Source organism: Macrotis lagotis, chromosome 1 (genome assembly GCF_037893015.1).
Source record: "Macrotis lagotis isolate mMagLag1 chromosome 1, bilby.v1.9.chrom.fasta, whole genome shotgun sequence".
In the NCBI taxonomy this organism is placed as follows: Eukaryota; Metazoa; Chordata; class Mammalia; order Peramelemorphia; family Peramelidae; genus Macrotis; species Macrotis lagotis.
Window position 1 is genome coordinate 907,118,743 of NC_133658.1, and position 24,051 is coordinate 907,142,793.

The 24,051-nt window shown below is 39.4% G+C and overlaps 1 protein-coding gene across 1 annotated transcript; it reads right to left on the bottom strand.

The window, feature by feature from the left end:
- Nucleotides 1-2,252: 2,252 nt before the first annotated feature.
- LOC141509650 (cell adhesion molecule CEACAM6-like) lies at nt 2,253-16,637 on the bottom strand. The gene is made up of 6 exons (XM_074219336.1): nt 16,294-16,637; nt 15,039-15,398; nt 11,025-11,300; nt 10,671-10,943; nt 5,935-6,046; nt 2,253-4,672 (listed from the first exon to the last, which is right to left on the bottom strand). Exons 1-6 carry the CDS (start codon nt 16,385-16,387, stop codon nt 4,645-4,647), a joined length of 1,143 nt encoding a protein of 380 aa, XP_074075437.1. The 5' UTR covers nt 16,388-16,637; the 3' UTR covers nt 2,253-4,644.
- Nucleotides 16,638-24,051: the final 7,414 nt, after the last annotated feature.

A 24,051-nucleotide genomic window follows, 5' to 3' on the forward strand; every position in this document is an offset into this window, starting at 1 on the left:
AAGAGGTCTCTAGGAATCTCTAGGAAGAAAAAGGAAGTCCTTCTGTTTACCATCCTTCTCTATTCACCAGTTACTCTGATAATAGAAACTGTTTCCTGTTTCTATAGCGCTTTAGAATTTGTAAAGTTCCTCCCTACAGCAGTTTCAGATAGCACAGAAATTATGATTCTGGGCCTTGTTTCAGTTTCAAATATCAAAACACTTAACTCCTTGGACCTCAATTTCCCCATCTATAAAATGAGGGAGATAGATTAATTGGCTTCTGGATCCCTTTCATCTCCAAGGGGGCAATCCTCATCCCCTACTTTAGAAAGGAGAAAATGAAGACCCTGAAGAGGTTGACATGATTGTTCAAAAAGTGAATGAGTTTTCCTATTCCAATACCTGAGTTCTTTCTCTCTTTGTCCAATGGTCCTTTTTCTCAGACTGGGCATCTGAGGTCTTAGAGTGGCAGGGACAAGCTGATCCCAGATCTTCATCTGGAAGTTACTTCACCATCATCTAATGATGCATTTTCTGATGAGAAAATGGAGGCTTTTTGGAGTCATGAGATTTGTACAAAGTCCATTGGATACTAGATGATAGACCTGGGATTGGAACCCAGGAGTTCTGACTAAGAAATCAGGTTATCCTCAGCACACCCCAAGTTCTCTCTCTGAGGATTATGTTGCCATATAGACATGGGATCAATTGATAGAGGTGTAGTATTGATCTCAGAATTGCTTTCCTTTAGCTACCCCCCTCTTTCTCAAGTGCCTTCAAGGAATACCCTGAAGACCCCGATGAAGCTTCATTGGAAGATTCAGACTTCTTTCAAAATCAGAGCCCTTCCTAAAGTGGGCTCCCCTTAAGATGATGGTGGCAAACTTCCCTTCCAAGAACCACCCCTGGGAAGGTCCTGTCTAATGAGGAGATCTAGGGCATCAACACTATTCTGATGCAGCTTGTGCTGCAGATTTTAACCTTATGGACCATACTTATTTATGCCTAGGATTTCTTGGAACCAAGGATAGAATTTGACATTGATCTCCAAAAATGTTCATTTGATCACATTTTACACACTGTGCTGTCTTGCTGACCTGTTTGTTCCCAGCAGAGTCACTGTCCTTTCAGCTTCTTTCTTTTCTTTCTCACTGCCTGCTTTCTTTCTCATTTCAAAATTATGTTTTCTGCCTGTCTGCATAATTATTAGCATACAAAGAATTATCATTTACTTAACTTCTAACATTTATAATTTCATTTGATCCAAGTTACTAATAAGAACATCAAACAGGACAAGGTGAAGAACAAAGTCCTGTGGCTAATACTAATGACCTTTTTCCTATTAATTCCATCACAAAGGGTCAGAGTTGGAGAAGACCTCTGTGGTTCTCTAGATCAACTTTTATCTGTCCAGAAATTCTACCTCACCCCCCCTCCAACAATACCTTTGAAAAGTGGTCATCCAATCTCTTTTGGAGGTTTACTAAAGAGGAATAATGCCTTTTGGGCTACCACAATATCCCATCACTTTTCTGGACAGCTTCAATTGTTAGGAAGCCCTTCCTTAGCCTCAGACCACCTCTCTAGTTCTGCAATCCATTTCTCCTTCTCTGACCAAGCAAGACAAGTCCCATCTCTGTTTGGCATGAAGACACACATCATTCCACCCTCCTGCCCCTGTCACATTTACCCTTCTTTCTGGATATCCTTCCTTTCATTCTAGATTGTGAAAAACTTCTTGGATTCTATTCTTGTCTACTGATGTATCTGCTGCTGCTCCATAGGGAAGGTGATTCAACTTCATTATGATTTATCTTGGAAAAGAATTTTCTCTATTCTTTCAGGTCTTGGAAGAACTCTAGGCATGAGGTATGAGTAATGAGCAATTCGTTACTTCCACAGTGCACAGTTGGACAGCTCAGATGTAGAAATGTTTCATGAAACACTTGTTGCTTTGAGATATGCATGACATCTTGCATATGACAGATGTATCATAAATGTTTGTCAGATGGAAGGTTCTGGAACTAACATATAATCACCACTGTCATTTTTCAAATGTAAGCAAATGGCAATTTTAGACTCTCACAGATGTCAGGTCATCAAAAGGAAGAGGGATCAATTCCTTCTTTTCCTTTTTTTCAAACTTTTAATTTTGCATACATTCACCAATTGAAAAAATGTCACATTTACAACTTCTTTGGGGTTTATGTTCATTATACAAAAAAAACCTAAGGCTTTTCATGAACAAAACAATAAGGTCCCCACCAAAAAAAAAGACCTATCCAAAATAATCAAAGGAGTACTCCCCCGATAATTCTGCTTTCTGTTTAAATTACTATTTAAATTTAATTAATAATTAAAAAATCACTCTTTAAATAATTAGAATGTTCTTTTGGGGAAATGTTTTCTAAATGTTTTCTAAAAATTTTAAATTATACTATTCAAAATAGCATCTACAAGATCTGGAGCTTATATTGTGGCCAGAAACAATAAAAAGGTCTATTTCCTCAGTTACTCCCTACAGCAGTTTCAGATAGTACACAAATTATGATTCTGGGCATTGTTTCAGTTTCAAATGCCAAAACTTAACTCCTTGGACCTCAATTTCCCCATCTATAAAAGGAGGGAGATGGATTAATTGGCTTCTGGATCCCTTTCATCTCCAAGGAGTTTTCCCTTTGATTAGTCCAATATGCAAATGTTTTCAAAAATTCCTAGTTAAGGAACATACCCAATTGAGAGGTGAATTACAAAATTTCTTTCTACTTTCAAACACATATGGCTATATATCTGTTCCACAGCAGTAGCAACAGCCTTTACATTCCAAGACCTGTTATAGTGATCCCCCATTAAGAAAAATCTGACATGTGACTCATAAAATGATAGCACACTACAGGATGATGTCTGGGCTCATACCTGGGATGAGATCTATTAAGGGGGTGGAGTTCCTTGGGAGCTCATCTTTCCCTCACCCTCTAAAAAAGAGACTTCAGAGGTGCTGTAGTAGAAGATGCCTCCAAGTTACAAGAGGGAGGAGGAAGAGGAGGAAAGCACAGCATCCCTGGAACCCTTCTGGATTAGTAGCACTTCATCATCTACTTGAATAATCCTAGGGGATGGGGAACACAATACTTCCAAAGGTAGTCTATTCCTTGGAGAGTGATTATACCACCCCAAATTTCTCTTTCCAGTTCTTTCAACCAATCATTCTTAGGGTTTCAGTCGCCCAACCACCCTGTTTGCCTTTCTCTTGTCAAACTGAAGAGAGGCAGCTCCATTCCAAAATATGAATCATAGAAACCCTTTCTTTGTCCTGGATGTTTTATACCTATTAATCTATCCTGAATAACTGATAAGTTGGAAGAAACATCACATAGTCAATAACTTACTCATCCATTTGACCATGACTTCATTTAATACTGTTGTCTTAAAGATTTTTTTCTCTTATCTGCCCTACTACTCAGAGTAGCCATCAACAAGGGATCCCCAGAGATTTGAGATTCAGACATCCATGTTTGAATAATTTAATTTTTATATAGACAGATACCAAAATAAAATTTACAAACACTCATCAGTCAAAAATAAAAGAATGACCTTAGGCCATTTCAATTACCAATCTGGATCTGGTGAGAGGAGTACACAAACTTTGGGTCTTAGTAAGAGAGTCACGGAAGAGATATTTTAACATTGATCATCCCTATGTGTTTTTTCCCATGGAGAGACCTCACAAATTCAGGGTGAAATAGAAAGCCTTCCTGCTCATTCCTTGAGCTCATTCTTCTCTTCCACTCTCCCTGGTCTGATTCTCTGCTTAGAGTTGGACTAGATGACTTCTGGGATCTCCCACAATTCTAATATTATTCTGTGATTCTAACTGAGGGAGAATGTGGAGAGCATTGATCCATCTGTGAGAGGTACAGCACCCAGAGAAAGATCCCCATTGATTGGGTAAGGCAAGGCTGGTTGGTGGCTTGCATCCTTCTCTCTCCCTAAGGGACTTCAGCATCAATGTGATATCTGTGCTGCCCATGTGAGTGATGCTATAAACATGATCCCTAAGGTAGCTCGTAATAATCCAGGAACCCAAATTCACCCAGAGAACATTCCTTAATGGAATTCATAGAACTTTGGACCCATGCGTGGGTCCAAACTGGATTCCTGCTCAGGGAATAGCAGTACCAATTCATGCCCTATTGACTGGCCAAACTCAAGGCAGAACTGATTAATGTGCTCTGAGCAGAGAGAGAGAAGAAGGGGCAGAAGTGTGATTAGAGAGATCTAGGGATGAAATATCTTCACCCTCTCTCAGTCCCATGGTGTCAGCTTTTTAGAAGGGATAGATTTTTAACTTCTGTGAGTTCATCCAATTTGTCCCACTCATCTTCTATAGGAGAGGAGAGAAACTCTTCTAGGCAGCTTTGTGGAGATGAAAGGTGGGCCTCTCTCTCCTCTTGGTACTTCCCTAAGATTCATGTGAATATAGTAGAGATGAGGTGTGAGGCTTGTGACTTTGAGGTTGAAGAAGCCGGGGAAGATGATAAGTAATACATCTGAAGTGCTGAGAAGAGGAAGTGCTGGGTCATTTTTATTTGGTTTCAGATTAAATGAAATCTGTGGGTGGTTGGAACTGAGCCATGGCAGATGACTTTCGAGTATTGAAGTTCATGGAGGCATGGGATACTTCCTTAGTCTACAGAGCACAGAGAAGGATCAATGAAGGTACATTGCATAGAGGAGGAAGATATCACCCCTAAAGGTCCTTCCACATCATATAACCCAAGATCCACAGATTCCTGTGTCTTAAAAGGATCAAATCTAGTTTATTTTGTACCTAGAGCACAGACAACCCATTCAAAGTCACCCTCTTGTCAGTGGTTGTCCAACCTATACTTGAATACCTTTATTACCTCCTGAGATAGCCACTCAACTTTTGATTTTGTTTAGTCACTTTCAGTCATGTCTAATCCTCCCTTTGGGAGTTTTCCCATTTTCTTCTTCAGTTCATTTGGCAGATGGGAAACATTGTTAAGTGAGTTGCCCAGGGTTACATGATTAGTAAGTGTCTGTACTTTTGAATAGTTCTTTGTTTATAAGTAAGGTAGTTTCCCTTTTGTGAAAAGTTTAACTTTTTGTGATCCTGAACCATACTGACTGTCTCAATCCTATTTCTGCTATGAATTTTCTTGTTTTGAACATGCTTCTGGAATGAGCAGGGTCTATTTCCATATTTACATATCCCCTACTAGAAAGGCTTCCATCTAAAAAATAAGAGGCAGCTGGTTGACACAGTTACAAATCAGTAGCAGGTCTGTCCTCAGCAGATCAGATGGATGTCATATTACCTTCTTCCTCATCACTTGTCCTGGCTCAAGATTCTCACCTGTCTCAAATGACACTATATCTTAGAGCTCATTGTCACAAGTCTAGCCTTTGGCCGCCTACTTCCTTTTCCTTCTCTCAAGGCTTATTCTTGAAGTACAATCACCTCCCAGTTTGTTCCTTCCCCCTACAGTACTATGATTCTCCTACTCAGTAAGTCTATGTAGTCTCAATCTGCCTCAGTGGCCTTTTCCCTCTCATGCTCTCAGTAAATTGTGAGTAGTAACCGATCTCCCCTCTCTCTGCTACCCCTTCCTCTCTTTACCACTGCCTTTTTGGACTTCATCTCCTTTGTTTGAGAGTCTGACAAAAAAAGATTAGGTTGAGTTCCCAACCCAAAGAGGATGTGAACAACTGTATCCAAGAGACAATCAAGTATGAGATATGGAGGAGGATGTCAGCCCAAAGATAGAGGCCACCCAACAGAATTAGTGATAGAATTGTAGGAGTTTGGCAAAGGAAGGTAGACTAGGTCCCAAAAGTGAGTACAGAGTACAGAAGAGAATCCTGGTTTCTCTACCCCATTCCGGGTCTAGAAGGAAGGAAAATCAAAGGAAGCATCATTCATTCTACCTTTCAGACTTTCTGAAGAACAGGAAATAAATGAGGCCTCTAATGGGAACCACTCCCAATACGACCACAATCACAATGCGAGCTAAAGTCCTTCCAGAGAGTAAGGGAACATCTGTGGACAGAGAAGAGAAAAGAAACCTTAAGGGTTTTTTGACAGGACACTGAATGTCACTCTGAATGTTCTTAATAAATGCTGATTGATCAGTCAGACAGACTTGGCCTTTGTCCCTCAGAGCTTGGGTTTTCCCTTGATAAAGTGACATTTCTGGATGCCTGGAAAACAATGGGGATCACTTGAATTTTGTACAAATACAGCAAACTCTATATAGCCGGTCTCTGACCTCATGATTTCCTCCCCCGCATTGTTTGGAGTCCAGTGACTGGATTAGAATCCTGACCCTGTCACTTGCTAACTATGGGATCTTGGGCAAGTTCCTTTCTTTCTCTGAACATCAGTTTCCCAATTTATGATATGATACAGTGTGGGTTAGATGATCTATCTTAATCATTCATCTCAGCTTTACATCCCATGAGCTTACCTTTCTTTACATACCTACATCCCAGGCCAAATTCCAGCCCTCATCATTCATTATCTAAATTTTTTTGATTACCCTCTTTACTAATCCTTCTGCCTATAAATTTCTTCCAATCCAGATCCTTCATCTATGGATTGTCACTGATGATAATGATTACCATCTGCAACAGGATGGACTAAGATTTGCTAATGGAAATGAGAACACTTACTCTGGACAAAAGTCATAATGACAAAGCAGACCCTGAACAACCAGTTCTTTAGAATTAAGTATATAGTGTATAATTTTCCAATTTTTTCCAAAATCTTTTACTGAATATATTTTATGACATCATTATAGTATAAAATGTATTTATTATTTCTATTTTTTGCATTTATTGTGAGGTTTTTAATGCCTTAATGCTTAGTATGTAAAAATACCACACACAGTTTAGAAATATGTATGTTCTTTTCTTTTACAATCAAAAGTCCCTAGATAGTCATCATACATAACTTTTATACAAAACAATATATTTATATTTATACTATATACTTATATTATATTATCTATATTATATATACAGTATATATTTATACAATACAATATAGTCTATTCAAGTCCTTAACTACTTTCTCCTCTTTTTTTTTTCTTTTGGTAATATTTGTCCAGGTCTGAAAGGTGTAAATTAAGATCCATTGCTATGATCATTTTAATCCAAATTTGTTTAACTTTTCCTTTAAATACTTAGGTAATCTGTGACCCGATGCATATTCATTGTTATAAGGATGCAGTGATTCATTGTCTATAGTACTTTTCATCATACTGTAGTTGCCCCGTTTATTTTAATCAAGTTCATTTGTGCAGTTATCTTTTCTCAGATCATGATTACTAATTTGGTTGGGGTGTTTGGTTTGTTTTTTTTTTAAGTTTAGCTGAAGTATAACAGATTTGGTTCTAGTTTTTATTTTAATTCTGGGAATCTTCATAGTTCTACTATGTTCTTCATAGACAACATAATGATTGAATTTTGCCTTCTAATCCATTCTGCTAACCTCTTCTGTTTTATGGGTAAGTTCATCTTATTTACATTTACAGTTATAATAATTAATTGTGTTTCCCCTCCTGTTACTTTTCCCTTATTTTGTCTACTCACTCCACTCTATAAAGAAGGATGAAAATAAAGAAAAAAATATAAAAAGAAGGAGGAAAAAGAGAAGACTATTGGGAAGTCATTTCATTTAAGAAGTTCATTTTTCACCTACAGGACTATATTCAGTTTTCTTGCTATTCTTGTTATTCTTGGTGAAAAGCCTATATTTATGTCTTCTGGAACAACAAATTCCAGTATCCCCACAATATTCTAGTGACAGCTTCAAAATTCTGTTTGATCCTTGAGCACTTTCTTTCTGAATGTTTACAGTATTTTTTCAGTGATCTGGAAATTCTGTGTTTTGGCTATGATGTTCCTAGTAGTTTTTATTTAGGATTTTTTTTTTCAGAAGAATTTTCCTATTTTCACTTTGCCTTTTGTCTCTCAGACTTCTGGACAGTTTTCTTTCATTATTTCTTGAAATTTGATGTCTAAATTCTATTTTGGTGGGCTATTTCAGATTTTTTCCTTGATCTATTATTTCAGGTCAGTTTTTTGCTTTATTTCATTGTGATTTGAAATTATTTCAGCATTTGGATTTTGTTTTAAAATTAATTAATTACTGTTTGAGTCATCCTAATTTTCAGGAAACTTTTGAATCCCATCTATTAAGCTGTTAATACTTCTTCTAAATCTTTTCTCCATAGCTAAAGGGTAGAAAAGACAGGGAGCTTCACCTGGAGTTAGGAAGACCTGAATTCAAATCCAGAGCCACTTAACAGCTATGTGATCAAACTAGCTAATTAACTTTTCTTTCCCTCAATATACTTAACTTTTAAATGATATTAATACTAGCATTTAGCTCACAGTGTTCTTTTGAGGATAAAACAAAACTTGTAAAATGCTCCATAAACCCTAAAGTACAATATGAAAGTTAATTTTATTTTAGAAATAAATTTAAACTCTTAAAATATTTATTGCTTCATTTCTCCCAATAATTCCAGTTGACCTTATGTCTAAGCTAAGTGCTTTTTTTTAATTTGAAGTTTTGTTTATAGATATTTGGGGTTTCTGTTTTCTGAATTTTTATCTTGGGCATTCCTGTCTCCATAGTAGCTTTCTTTTCATTGGAGTAATTTTTTTTTTTTTTGCTGCATTTAATCTTTTAGCCTTATTTCCTCAATCGGTACTTTGTACTAGGGTCAGAATCTGCCCACTTCTGGAAGGAATATCTTTTCCTTATTTGATCTTGTTTTCTGTTCTCTGAGATCTTCCTTTTTTCTCTGGGTATTCTGTATTGTACTATATGGTGATATGAAGAGTGGCAAAGGGCAGTAATCTGCTAACTTTGCCCAAAGCAGTCTTACCTAGAGTGAATTCTGATCACTGTCCTCCTTGTCAAATTTGACAGACTGTTGCCTTAGATTTGAGTCATGGCAACACCACTGCAGACTTATCCCTAGTTGCTTTTCCAAGTAGTCTGCTGCTGACCCCAGCTCCTGTTGGCTAGCTGCAGGTACAGAATTGCAGACTTTTCTTTTATCCTAAATTCTCTTCCCTGATTACTCAGCTGCAGATCCCAGACCCAGATTGGTGATGAATCTCCAGCTCCTAGACTGGTATATAGCCTCAGGCTCACAGCTGCTCCCACCTCTTTGGGACAGTCAATACCAGTCTGTGCCATAGCTCTGTATCTAAACTGTAGAGCTATTTGTTGGTTCCTGTTCTTATTCCCTGCCCAGTACCACCCTATCTCTGCTGAATCCCAGAAAATTCCTTCCCCAAGTACATCACCTAGGGTACTCATTTAGTTTTCTTCTAATCTTTCCGGTTAGTCCATATAACCAGATTTTTCTTTTTGTAACTCTGTTGAACTGGGCTGGAGATATGATTTACTGGATTTTCCCTTGGTCTTCTGCTATTTCAAAACCTTTGTTAGAGAGGTTGTGTTGGAGACCTGAGCCAGATTACTTCTTTCGCCTCTTCCTTCTGCTATCTTGTCAAGTCTCTCTATGACAAAAACATTTACATGGTTACTCCTGGACACTCACAGTTCTGTTTGCTTTATTTTCATCACTAGCTTGGAGCTGAGGCCAGTTGTGCCTGAAATTGAAGGGCTGAAAAGGAACTTTAAATTCCCCAGAATTTTATACATCTAGGTTGTTTGGACCAAGTCACATATGAAGAAGAGTTGTGACAGTGTCCAAATCAAACGAAACTCTGAGCCTTGAATGTCACATTCACTCTCACTGGTCTCCCCAATATTGATAAATGATATGCCAACCAGATAGATGTATGATCATCTTTTTTTGATAATTAGGATACAGGGGCTCCTTTTGCCTATTGATTAATCTTTGGTGTTCTTAAAATTCAAGACTTCACAAACTGGCAACAACTCTCTCTAATACTTCTCCTGGTCATGCATTTTCTGCTAAGGCTGCATTGGTCTATTCTCTGCACTCAGAAACACCCTGTACTTTCCCCATCTCTGAACCTTGAATTAGGCTATCTCTCTACAGCTAGAGAATATTCTCCCTTCTCTCCTTTGACTTATTGATCTCACCATCCTTGAAAACATAAGTCAACTGATAGCTCTTCTATTGAAACCTGATCTGATTTTTTCCTACCCCCCCCAACTAGGATGGACTTTCCTTCATGTCTCCCACATCACTTTATTTTGCAGCCTTGCTCTAAATATGTTTATCATACAACATTGTGTATCAATGGTCTGCTTACATTCTGATCTTTCTATTAGATTATAAAGTCTCTGAAAACAAGAATGGAGTCTTAGCCAAACCTCACATTCTCTCAGTGGCTAGCATGGTGGGCATATAGCGGGCACCTAAATGTGTGGTGAATGAATAAGTTTATATTATACTTCAAAATTTCTGAGATTATAAAAGATGAAAGGGAGGCTGGTCTTCACTTCTACCAAAGGCAAGCAGCAATAAATGGACTGACATTTGCTACAAGTCTTATCACATTCCCCAGAATTAGATTCATTCTTTACCTGTCCTCTCCCAATTCATCATGGAAAATTGTTCTTCTGAGTGGGTCTGACCACTTCTTCCTGGAGTTCCACTCAAAGACAACCCAAGAAACTTATTCTCCAAGGCAAGGGAGAAGTCACTTACCAACTACCTTGATTGTGATGTCCTTAGAGACTGATAACTTAGTCACCTTGTTCCTTGCCCAGCATGTATACCTTCCTGATTGATTCCAATATGCATGGACAATGGTGAAAGTGTCTCCTGAGTGTATAGGCCTAGAAGTGTCATTGACATGCCATTCATACTGGGCAGGTGGAAAAGACTGAGTTTGACACTCTAATGTCAGGGAGTCATTTAATTGGACCACGACCTTCCCACTTCCAGTGCTTGGAAGAATCTTGATATGGTCTGGTCCATCTGCAGAAAAAACGAAAAAGATGGGATATCAGTCATTGTTATTGAAAGGACTGGGGAGGAAGTAGAATCAGAGCCACTCACAGTTGACAGTCAGGATGATTGGGTCACTTTTGTTGGCCCCAATTGGATTCCAAGTTTCACATTGATAGAATCCAGTGTCCTCTCTCTTTACACTCATGATGGTGACAGTCTGATTATTCTTGGGTATGTTCATCCTCTCACTGAGTGATAAGAGCTGGTCATTGAAGAACCACAACATGTTTGCCCCCTTGTTTTCTGTGTTACATGTCAAGACCAAAGTGTCATTCTCTCTAATGTTGGTGTTGTTGACAGTAATGTTTGGTTTGGCCAGTTTCTCTGTAAAGAAAAAAAAGTGAATTGTGTAAGTGACAGTGACTAGTATGTTTTTCCACCAGAGCAGATCTCAATGGAAAAAAACCCAAAAAACCAAACTGAGATGCTTCCATTACAGACATTTGGAAATAGTGACACCCAGAGAAGGAAGATGCTTCATGGTTCAATAGTTCTAATAAGGATAGAGAGCAGGAAACATTGGGGATGGAGTACTGTATCTTGGACTACTTCTCCAATGACCAGGTCCTAGAACAAGCACAATCTAGTAACTAAGATGGATGGCAGTAGGGACAAATATTTATAAATAGTCTACCAAGTGCCTAGAAAAGAAAGAAAAAAGAAAAGAAACAAAATACAATCTAATTGAGAAAGTTTTGTATTACTCCTGTGAATCACATAATTGTCATTTGAATATATCAGACCTTAGTAAGCTATTAACACAGTGAGAGATATGATAACACCTTTCCAGTGCCTCAGTGAGTCACTGCAGTCTCCTGCTTTGAAATGGAATATTCTTGCTATAAATTTCATGGTATGATTTAAGGGTTATCATAATTGCTAAAGAACATTTTTATATTTTTAGAGCAAGTTTGTCCCACAAACTTCTTCCATATATTGGGACTAGGACTGTGAAATGGAGTCCTCTCTCTCTTCTGGTAGAGTGGAAGAGACATAACAGTGATTACATCTCCTGGAGAATTCCAGAGTTGATACTGCTTATCAATAATTCTTCAGAGTAGATCTGTTAATCATGGAGAAAGTGGAACAGGCACAGAAAACACTATGGGAAACAATGGGAAGAATCTTAGATTTGGAATCAGGGGGCTTTGGGTTCAAATCCTTATTCTGCCACTTCCTACCTGTTTGAACTTGACCAAGACCCTTCCTCTCTTCAGACCTCAGGATCCTCATCTGTAAAATGAGAGGGTTGGACTAAAAGCTACCTGAGGTCCTTTACCAAGGTTAAATTGAGTATTCCATCATCCCTTTTCTTTGTGCCCCACCAACCCACCCATCACACATCTGTGAAAATAATGAGAACTATGTATGGATCCAGAGATATAATTATTCTCTTCAAGGATCTTCAGGGGCTCACTATTACCTACCATCTCAGTACTTTAACTGATGCTCATGCCCCTATACCCCCTTGAGTCATCCTTCTTCTGCAGCCTTATTTCATCCCACTCATTTCCATTCATGTTAAAAGAAGTCCAAGAGATATTCAAAGGAAAAAGTTTAGAAATTCACACTGAACTAGACAATATCTGAGCTTTCTTCTAGCAGCTCTACCTACAATCATTGACCAAAGGACCAACTATGGCTGGTCCAAAGGAAGCTCCATGTGAGAGAAGAGAAGGAACAGCTGACGATGATCTGAACTCACTCATCATGAACACTTGTTCTTTTAGGGGTTTTTTTACAAGGCAGTGGGGTTAAGTGACTTGCCCAAGGCCACACAGCTAGGTAATTATTAAGTGCCTGAGGCTGGATTTGAACTCAGGTCCTCCTGACTCCAGGGCCGGTGCTCTATCCACTGTGACACCTAGCCACCCTGATCATGCACTCTTGCTGGACTCATTCATTATGGACATCCCTGTCTTCTTGGTCCAGAAGAATAAGTGTAACAAGCAACATTCCCAGGCAATGGTAAGACATCAGAAGAGACGTCCAAAAATAAGAAAAGATAACAGAGCTAGGAGCAACTGTTCATCAGCCAGGAACCATTCAGAACCATCAAGGGCCGGGGAAGGCTGATGCACCTGAGGTCACACAGTAAAAAACTAGAGATATCAACCCAGCCTTACTAAACCTACATCTAGAGCTCTCTTCTTTCCTTGATCCCTTCCCTCTGGAAGATGTTAGATGCCCTGACAGAGCTTAGCTCCCCTTGTGTCTGGTGTAAGGTCCAATCCTTTGCTATCTCCAGGCCTGGAAAGACTCTGAAGGAGAACTGAGTCAGTTCTGACCCCACACAATTTCCTTGTCTCAATTCCTAACACTAAGTCTTCTTGGTGACCTCTTTCTCCCTGGGCTCATCAGAATCCAGTGGTTGAGCCTCCTTCCCATGTCCCAACTGTGCTGAAGAGGGAGCTATGCCCCCCAACCTTGGATGCCCTCCTCTTGTCCTCCCCTCACAAAGCCCCTCAATTCCTTAGATGCTCCTGAAATAGGACTTCCCCCAGGAAACCTTTCCTGTAGGTATCATCTGCCCAGGTTCTCCCTATCTAATGACCTTCTCTCTAATTAGAGGGAGTCAAGAGGCCATGGATGTTAGGTTTGCCTCAGATGAATACCAGACACAATGCCAGTCTGCGTTGGTGGATGAGTTGCCTCCCCCAGAAATCCCTCTTTCCAAGAAATAATAGATCTTGGACTGACTCCTATTCTCCTCATGTTCATGTCTACATATTTCCCTGATAGAATTTTGCTCCTTAATGGTGATGACTCTCATTATTTTTAATCTTTTATCCCCCAGGCCTCAGTCCAGAACCTTAGCATGTGGTAGGAACCAAATAAGTACTTTCAGAACAACTGATGGATGATCCTTAAGTCTTTCCTTCCACACTATCCTCTGCCCAAGAGCTCAGTGACAGAGTGGCAGGTAGCATCAGCAGGGCCCTCCCCAAATACTTCCAGCAGTCTATAGGCACTAAATGTACCCTACCACAACAAAAGATATCAGGAAAATTTCCAGAAGGCACACACACAAAAAAAGAAAGTTCAGGATGTTCTGGGCTGACATACTCTTTCCTAGAGACTGTACAACCTCAGAGCTATAAATCCCCAAAAGCCTCTGGGATTGTTTTGCTTTAGGGCCTCATCCCAGACTTGTTGAGGAATCTCCAATTAAATATCCCTGAAAGGGGGTCCTCTAGTCTCTGCTTGAAGATTCCCAGGACTGAGAAGGTCACTCTCAGCAACAATGAAATTGAATCCTGCCCCTGCTATTGACTGACCATTTGACTCTGGCAAAGTCACTACACTCTCTTATAAAAGAAACCTGTCATGGCCTTTCTTCTAAAAAATGGAGATAATACAGGTGTTCTCCCTCTAGGATCGCTCTCCCAGAACTTTGAGCATCAACATCAACAGGTATCTAGATGATCCTAGACACCATGGAAGTCAGGATTCTTGCCCTTGGATAGTGAGTAGACTGGACTTGAACTCTTCTGGGCCAATGGGAAAGGGGAGTATCAGTGACTTTCCCCAACACCAGCAATGCTTCCCCTGTATTATGAACTCTTAAATATCTTGAGGGACATGAACTTAGGAACAGACTGCCTGCCTCAGGCACAACTAAAGGGGTCAGATGTCATTTTCATTTTTCACACTCAGAGGCCCTTCTAGTATCACAACATGACCTGGGAAAGCTTGGGGGAAGAAGGAAGTTACTGCCAAAATCCTGACTCCCCAACCAACCTTTATCTCCCAAGGAATCCTGGTCTCTCAGGAACATTAAAGAAAGGACCATATCTACATTTGGGTCTTGAGCAATATAAGAGAAAATGAGTCAGTGCCATTTCAATGCTTTATTTCAACACATTTGTTGATTCCTCCTGTCCTCGGACTTCCTTGAATTCATTAGAAGCCTCTAAAGAGTTGTGAGCTTAGCCCACTCCCTTATTGGGATGTAGGTTGTAAGTCAGAAGTGAGGCAGAGCTGTTCTTGATCAGTTACCTTCTCACCCCAGAGAGAGTGAGGATACTGGAGTTCATGGCCCATGGAAATAGTAGGACTTACCATACACTACTAAATGCCCACTTGCTTTTACAGTTATCACACCTCCACAATCAACAATTTGTACAATGTAGTCATCAGTGTCATTGAAGGTGAGGTTGGGGATGAGCAGGGAGCCATTGGGAAGCACTCTTTCCCGGTTATCTGCTGGTTTCTGCACTCCAGAATGAATGTTGTAGCTAACGATCTTGTTGGAGTCTTCTGTTGTCTTTCTGTACCAATTATAGCTGAGAGCATCCCCTGAGAACCCCTGAATCATCAAGGTGACATTACTGCCCACTGTTCCATAGGGTGATCTTGGAACAACCCTAATGAGAGCATCTTGAGTAGATATTGGCTGGATCCAGCAGCTGAGGATGGAGACTGAGAAGGGAGGAAGCAAGCAGAGGTCAGCAGGCTCCCCCAACCTCCTGAGACATCCAAGTCACTGAACTGTCCCCAGAATAAGGGTTGAGGCTTCTAAGTCTACCCCAGGGTTTCCTGGGGATTCAATAAATTATGTTTGAAAGGGATTCATGTACCAATATAGCAATCTGTCAGTCACAGTCTCTGCAGAGGACCAGAGAGCTTGATCTAGAACACAGTTTAAGTTCTCTCTATGGTCTTGATTCAGAAAGAATGTGACATGTGATAGACCAATGTGTGAAGAGATAAAAGAATCAAGAAAGTGTTGTGGTTGAGGATAGAAATCTGATCTTAGGCCTGAACAGAACTTTAGAGATCAGTGAATCAAATGCCCTGAATTTACAGATGAGAAAAATCAAGGCCTGGATAAATTAACAGATGCAACTGATACTAAATTGAAAATAGCAAAGGTAGCATTTGAACCCAGATCTTCTGGCTTCAAACCCAGTGAGAACATTCCCCACTTAAACTGAGGTGCATTTTAAGGCTGACAAACTCCCAAACAGTCCCCTAGTTAAAAGAGGTAAGTGAGCTGTCCATGGTCATAAAGCTAGTAAATATCAATGCTGGGATCCACACATATCTGTAAAGACTCCCTTAGTCTCTTCATAGGTTGTTCAGCTCTAGGATGAGTCATATGAGTGTGGACTAATGGTCCTTCACTGTTACTTCCCCTCTGCCTCTGATTCATGGAAGACACCCCTGACCAGTTCTGCAAAGACTGTCTCTGGAACAGACTCCCTGGGACTGGTCTCCTTCCTCCTGCTCCTTGTGCTGCTTCACTTCTCTATATATGGGTCATAATCCTTAAGCTCCCTCTCCTCCCCTGGACCCCAAAAGACTGGTGTCTCACCTGTGACTATGAGGCCCTTCCACAGGCTACCCCCATGGTGAGAAACTTCTGAGTGACTCTCCATTGGTCTGTGCTCTTCACCACATGTGACCATCACTCTACTTCCTAGGAATCCCTGCCTTTCCCTCCTGAGTTGTGTCTCTTCAACATAAAATCCAAGGGATGACTCTGAAAGTGTCTCTTCTGGTGTCCAAACTAAGGCTGTCCCTGCATGGAATCCAGAGTTAAGTCTGCTCTATCTCCTTCTTTTCCTTCTCCTCCTTCTCCTCTATCTCCAGAGGGCTGAAGTCTTTCTCTTCAGGCCTAGAACTCTTCTACCAGGCAAGATTGCATGGACCTTATAGAGCAGGAACTCATTTTCTGACAATACCACAATCTCCCCACCACCTCCGCCCCATTTCCTCTACCCTGCCTCTTTCCTATCCTCACCCTGCCCACTGCCAAATTATTCTTCCTGTCCTGGAGATGATACAATTCAATTGCGAGTCTTGTGACTACAAATTCTGCACAGTACAATCCAAGTTCAGTTTTGGAACTCTGGGAGTGTGTACCTCTAAGGGAGGACATGGCTCACTGTTCTGACTCTATAAAAGATGTCAATGGAATGTACTAATTGGATAAGGCCTATGGACTCTAAAGTCATGTGTTGCACGATCGTTGAGGGTAATTTTATGGTCTTCTTACTACCTTCTTCCTCTTCCCTCTGCTCTAGTACTCTCTTATCTTCCCAGAAAACTGAGATTCATTTCCTTAGGACTAGACTCATTGCTCTAGGGAGGATATAAAGATGCTTTTAGATATTATTCGTTTTTGTTATTATTTAGTCTTGTTCAACTCTTTGTAATAATATTTGTGGTATTCTTGGCAAAAATATTGGCCAAGGCTTGTCATTTCCTTTCCCAGCTCATCTTATAGAGGAAACTGAGACTAAAATGGTTAAATGACAGTTAGGAAGTATCTGAATCAATATTTGAATTCAGTTCCTTCTTAATCCAGGCCCAGCACTATATCCACTGCACTCTTAGCTGCCCTAGATGTTTTGGGAAGTTTTTAAAAGATGTCTGGTGTGAGGTTAAAGGGAATCCTTTCTTCTCTTCTCTCTGGGGGAAATCAGATTGATGTGACAGTAGGACAGAGTCCTTTGTGTCCTGCTAGTACCACCTGGAGGACATGAGAACACATACAAAAAGATAGATTCTTGGGGCCACAGATTCCCCAGAAAGTGTGATTTGTGTCTGATTACAATTGGACAGATAGTGGTTTTTTACCTTCACCCGCCAAGGCTTTGTGTTCCTCTGGGGCCTGCCTGATGTTCTTGGCTCTGCTCCCAACCTAGCCCAGGAATCCTGTTCAGTCCAGACCATCAGGCTATCTAAGAGTAGAACTGATCCCCAAGGGTATCTAACTCAATAAAAATGGATTATTCTTATCTTGGAGGACTAACAGGAATGATAGGGGGATAATTCTTGAACTCATTAAGTCATGACTTGGACTTGTTTCTGACTATTAGATAAGATCATCTAGTCTTGACTGTCATTGCTAATAGACGCCATGGAAGAGATTCTGAGCACTCCTTCTCCAGGAGTACATTTTGACCCCTAACATTCTCAAATTCAGAGAGTAGTCAATTTTCCATTCAATTATGGTGGCTGAGTTGCTCCAGAGGGGATTGGGTTCCCAGTCATTACTGGGAGTCCATAGGGAGGATGGAAAGCCTACCTGATGAGCCTTAATTGAGGTCTCCTAGACATGTCCCTTTTAGTATCCAAACTAAGTCTGTCCCCACATCACATGGAGCTTCCTGGGGCTGAATAAGTATGAACCTTGTGTTCTTCATTGCCTGGAGAAGGTGAGACAGATTCTCACTAATGACCCTTCTTAGTCACTAGTCAAGCTCTCTAACTGGGACTGCTGGTGATTACAGTGAAGTAAAGTTACATAATTCTTGAGGTACTCTTTGGGATTTTGTCTCCCCCCCAAACAAAAACATGAGAATCTAGAACCCAAAGGAGTTGCACTCCTTGGAAATGCTTCCCAATTCATATTAGGTCAGGTTAACAAAGAGGCTGATAGGCAACAATTCAGATGTAAACTGTGGCCTGAACACAAAGCTTGGGAAAAAGCAACTCCTTAATAAAAACTTATTGACTGAGCAATTGAACTGCAAGTTAAGAGTCAGTATTTTCTGAAAAAGAAGCAAAAGAAATCTGATCTTGCTTCAATATTTCATGAATTTGGGGCAACTAGGTGATGCAGTGGATAGAACACTGGCCCTGGTGTCAGGACGACCTGAGTTCAAATCTGGTCTCTTACACTTACTCATTACCTAGCTGTGTGACCTTGGGCAAATCACTTAACCCCATCGCCTTGCAAAAACCTTTAAAAAAATACTTCACGAATTCACATCTTTAATGTATAGAATTCCTCAAATAATGTAGATTTTCAAACATCTCTATCCCTTATCAGACTATCGGAGCATAGCTGTGATTAGAATATCCCTTGGTCTGTGATTTGAAAGTCAAATTTATTATTTAGCTGAAGTCCTTTCATCAGGAATGCTTGAAAGTTCTATTTCTCTAAGTATACATTTTCCCCCTATAGGATTCACTCAGTTTTTAATGCTAGCTTCTTTGCCTTCTGGAATATCAAATTCAAGTCTCTCTACTCCTTTATGTGTAAGCTGCTAAGTTTTGCATGAACTTGACTGTATTCCTATGATATTTGGATTGCTTCTTTCTATTTGAAGTATTTTCTCTTTCCAGGAACACTGGAATTTAGCTATGATATTGCTGGGACTTTTCATCTTGGAATCTCTTTCAGGAGGTTGTTGGTGGATACTTTTTATTTATATTTTGCACTCTGATTTTAGGCTATTAAGAAAATTTCCTTCATAATTTTTTACAGATGATGGATAAACTCTTTTTTTGATAATGCTTTCAGATAATCCAATAATTCTTAAATTATCTCTCCTTCATTTCTTGTCCAATTTGCTTGTGTTTTTCCAGTGAGATATCTCTTACTTTCTTCTATTTTTTGTTTTCATTCTTTTGATTTTTATGATATTGCTTCTTGATATCTTATGGTATCATTAACTTCTATTTGACCAATTCTACTTTTTAAGGAATTTACCAGTGAATTTTTGTACTGCTTTTTCTATTTGGTCAATTTTGATTTTAAAGGAATTCTCTTGATTTTTGCACTTCTTTTATGATTTGTACAATCTTGTTTTTAATGTGTTATTTTCTCCCCCCAAATTTTTGTGCCTCTTTAATCAAGCTGTTGACTTTGTTCTCACAATTTTCTAGGACCCCTCTCATTCTTTTCCCCATTTTTTCCTCTAAGTCTGTTATTTGATTTCTAAAGTTTGTTTAAAAATATCTTTTATAAATTCTTCTTGGGCTTGTATCCAATTTTCAATTTTATTTGAAACTTTATGTTTTTGGTTGTTTTCTTTTTCTTTCTTCTGTACATTTATTGTTTTATTGTATGATGCCCAACACATATCAGCATTACTGCCAAATAATCAGTTATCCAAAATAGTATGTGTTGTACTTAAGTACAAATGGAAGTCATGATATTTTTAAAAATAAATACTTAAACACAGATTTGTGGTCCTAAAAGGAACATTTAAACAAGATAGTCTAAGTTGATCTACCTCCTTGAAATCATAGTAACTATCATTTTTCCCAAAAAAAAGTAGAATCAATATCCTGAATCATAATCAGTTCCACTATGTGAATAATATATCACAATAAATGAATCCCTTTTTCTAAGTGCTTTTCCTGGCTCCTCTACAAACATGATCTGGCTTAGATGAAGAAACTCTTGGAAGTTAATGGTCCAAAATGCTAACTCTGGCTAAGTAGTCTACATGATCTGTATTTACTGGCTCCATTTTTAGTTGGCATATATAGAGATTATTTTATTCAATTCATCATATAAGACAAAGACGAAAGTCCTACCTTCTTAGAATGTTGGACCTGGCATCCTTGAAGAAAGCTTTGTCACCCTCATCTCTAAAAATCTACCCCAGCAGTTAATTGTCCCAGTGTACATGATATGATGTACCTTTGTATTCAGACTGCACCATTATTCACCACCTTCCTGTATCAAAGGAATTGGAAAACACACCTGCTCCAGCAATCATTGTTTGTGCAATCATCCCCTGTACCACACCATGAGAGTTCTTCAGATTTGGGAGCATACTTTTTGCTGTATCATAGATTCCAAAGTAAGCAGGGTATCTAATGATATCCTACACTGAGATGTTGACATCTTGATACAAACTGTAAATTCCATCAGACTTGATGATTTTCACAGGGCAGTCTCCCAAGCCTTTGAATTCTCTTTCAGTGCCAGATTTCCCAATCTCAGCTGCCAAGTGGGTTCTAACAAGATCCAAAGGGCAGACCAAGCCGAGAGAAGTGGCTCAAGCTACACCACTAGAGGCAAGATTGCCAGCAAAATACCTTTGTGTGTGCTGTCCATTCCTCCCCAAAACACCAGCTTACATTTATCCTTAAAGGCAAAGTTGGGGCTACGAGGTGATGCAGTGGATAGAGCACCAGCCATAGAGTCAGGAGTACCTGAGTTCAAATCTGACCTCAGACACTTAATAATTACCAAGCTGTGTGGCCTTGAGCAAGCCACTTAACCCCATTTTCCTTGCAGAAAAAAGTCAAAGTTAAGGGTCTGAGTTGGGAAATATCAGATAACATTTGCTAAGTTATTTGAATAAACCATACACTTCTTTATGTCATATATGTGTGTGTGTGTGTGTGTGTATGTGTGTATTATCTGCAGCAATTTATTTATTTGCATGCTGTACCAGCAATAGTAGCTTCACTATCTCTCAGTGGGGGCTACCACAGTCTTAGACATAGCAGCAGAAATGCCACAGTGAGAGAGGGCAGAGAACTGGGAAACTAGTTGCTTCAGGTACAGCTATTTATAAGATCTAAAGGTGAGACTTTATAACTATTCTGATACAATTCCCTTATTCTGAATTTTTGTCATGATTTTTCCATCACCCTATTAACTTTTTTTGTTCAGATTATGTTTTGTTGCTTGCCCATTTCCCCTGCCTATTTCTTGACTTTTGAGTTTATGTTAAAGTTGGGATCTGCTCCTGATGTGGAGAGGGCACTGTCCCATGCTTCAGGTCTTTTTGCTACTGTTTTAAGAATTATTTCTGAACTTCTGTAAGTTTTTTTTTATTCTTCCCCAAATGTAATGAGCATTGTGGCCACACTGTCCTGTCTTATGCTCTGGTCTTTACCAGGAAAGAATGTTAATCCACTTTTTGTTACAAGAGCTAGTGATCCTGTTAACCCTGAAACAGCGACCAGGTTCTCTGCTCTCCAGCATCTGCAAGCACTAGTCCTCTTCTCTCCCTTGAAACTGAAACCAATGTCCCTGATCCCTTGTGTGTAACCACAAGAATTTTTCCCCACCTTGAAAATGTGGTCAAAGTCCTTGCTCCATTGAGATTCATCCACTAGTGTTAGTGTTCCTCTTTACGTTGGAATGTGACCCAGGACAACTTCTGGGCAATGCCATAGGGTCCTTGTAATCCCTTCGTGACAGAGTCTGATTCCCTTGCCATCTGTGGGCTGAGAGTTCTCAAAGTTACCTCCACAACTTTTTGTTGTTGCAGCTGCCTCTATGACCTGATGTTGATGTTGCAGCACTGAGCTCCAGGCTGACTACCACCCTGCTATCACAGACCTCTCCTACTGATCTTCTAAGGTGTCTTTGGGTGGGAAAGATCTCACTCTGACCTTTTTCACTCTGTCATTCCAACATTTGGAAGGAAATGTTGGGAGGATTCCTCTACTTTGACATCTTGACTTCACCCCACCCCAAACCTTTTACTTTCAAACTTTTTATTTGCAGTCATTGCAAACAGACTGTGATCTTCTTCATCTTTCTTCCCATTCTCCTCTCTTTCTTACCTTACCTGTAAGAGGAATAGCAGGGATGGAAATGAGAAAAGTGAGGACTGATAGAAGAAAGGGCATATTGAGGAAGGCAGTGGTCCTGAACAAAACACTATTGAGAATGGATAGGGTAAAAGATGAGAGAGAGAGAGAGAGAGAGAGAGAGATAAACCAAGGGGGGGATGGGATAAAGAAAAATTCTCAAAAATTATAACTGTGAATGTGAATGGTATGAATTCACCATAAAATTGAAATGGATAGCAGAGTTCTACAATTGGTGATTTACATGAAACATACTTAAAATAGAGATACACACATAGAATTAAAATAAAGGCCTGGAGTAGAATATGTTATGTATCATTTGTTGAAGCAAAAACAGGTCATAGTGGTAGTTGAAAGCAGATTTTGGAGAAATTGTAATTATGCTATCTTTTTATTGCTTATAATTTCTTTCATCACAATAGTTTCCTTTTACAAAACATGCAAAAGCAAAAATAAGTCTAATTGAAAGAAATAAACAAGGAAACTATATTTTGCTGAAAGATATCATAAGCAAAGAAGTGATAACATAGTTATAATTTCCCCAAAATCTACCTCCAATAAAATCCTTCTGATCTCTAAACCTCTAAATCAAAGTTCTGAGGGTCTCTGATCTTTGTGATCTTCCTTGCTGGCCATGTGTCAGTGGGCAAATCATTTGTTCTCTGAGCCACATTTTCCTTGTCCATAAAAGAGAAGGATGACATTACTGGGCCATGATGAAGAAATCAACTCTTAAATTTTACTGCTTTAAAGAAATTAGTTTTGAATATTTTCTCACAATTGTGCTATTAGCAAAGATAGGAACTAAACTTTTAAATCTCCTCCAGAGCACAGGGCTTAACAAACAGTAAGTACTGAATTTGTTGATTGAATTTATTTGGTCCCTGAGCCATCACACATCAAACTCTCTGAGTTCAGAAACTACCTCTCCCATGTGTGCTTCTGTTGATATCACATCCCTGAATATCTTGCCTTGATTCCCTGTTCCTTTTTCTTCCTCATTTTCTCCTCCCTATAATTTTTACAGCCCGTTTCATATGTAAGGACAAAATCTTTGATGAAAACCCAAGAAGGAACCCATGAAGCAACTTTCTGGATGATTCTAGACATCGTATTTCAAGAAATCTTTAAAGAAAACAACCCAGATCTCTTAGAACCAGAGGGTAGAGTGGAAACAGAATCCAGCAGTTGCTTCTTGAAACAAACTCCAAAATAAAAACTCCCCAAAACAGCACAACTAAAAATCTAGAAATTCTGGGTCCAAGGAATAATATTACAAACATCCAGAAAGAAAGAATTCAGAAGTGAGTGTGACCTTCATGATTACACACAGACTAAAGTATAAAGAACTAGGGCTATGATATTACAAAATGCAAAGGATAGGGCTTTGTTTGTTCTTCAGTCATCTTCAGTCATATCTAAATTGGTAAACCCATTAGGGGTTTCTTAGCCAAGATACTGGATTTGTTTGCTGTTTCCTTCTCCAAAACATTTTATAAATGAGGAAACTGAGACAGAGTGAAATAACTTGCCCAAGGTCACACAGCGAATAAGTATCTAAGGCCAGATTTGAATTCAGTATTTCCTAATTCAAAAGTCACTGTTCTATCCACTATACCATCTGCTTGCCTGATGAGAAATGGGACTCATCTGATTTCCTCTTCCCCAAGACTGACCCTTGGATATTTGAAGATGGTGACCATACCTCCACCCCCACCCCCATCCCAGACCTTAATTTATCCAGTTATTATGGTGGTTTATTCTCATAAAGCAGGAT

Excerpts from the sequence above, each read along its gene's own strand:
- LOC141509650 (XM_074219336.1), bottom strand. The coding sequence starts at position 16,387 with ATGGTCACATGTGGTGAAGAGCACAGACCAATGGAGAGTCACTCAGAA. Across the intron at positions 11,301-15,038 it reads TGGGCATTTAGTAGTGTATG|AGAAACTGGCCAAACCAAAC; the intron begins GTAAGTCCTACT and ends TTTTCTTTACAG. Across the intron at positions 6,047-10,670 it reads CATCACAATCAAGGTAGTTG|ATGTTCCCTTACTCTCTGGA; the intron begins GTAAGTGACTTC and ends CTCTGTCCACAG.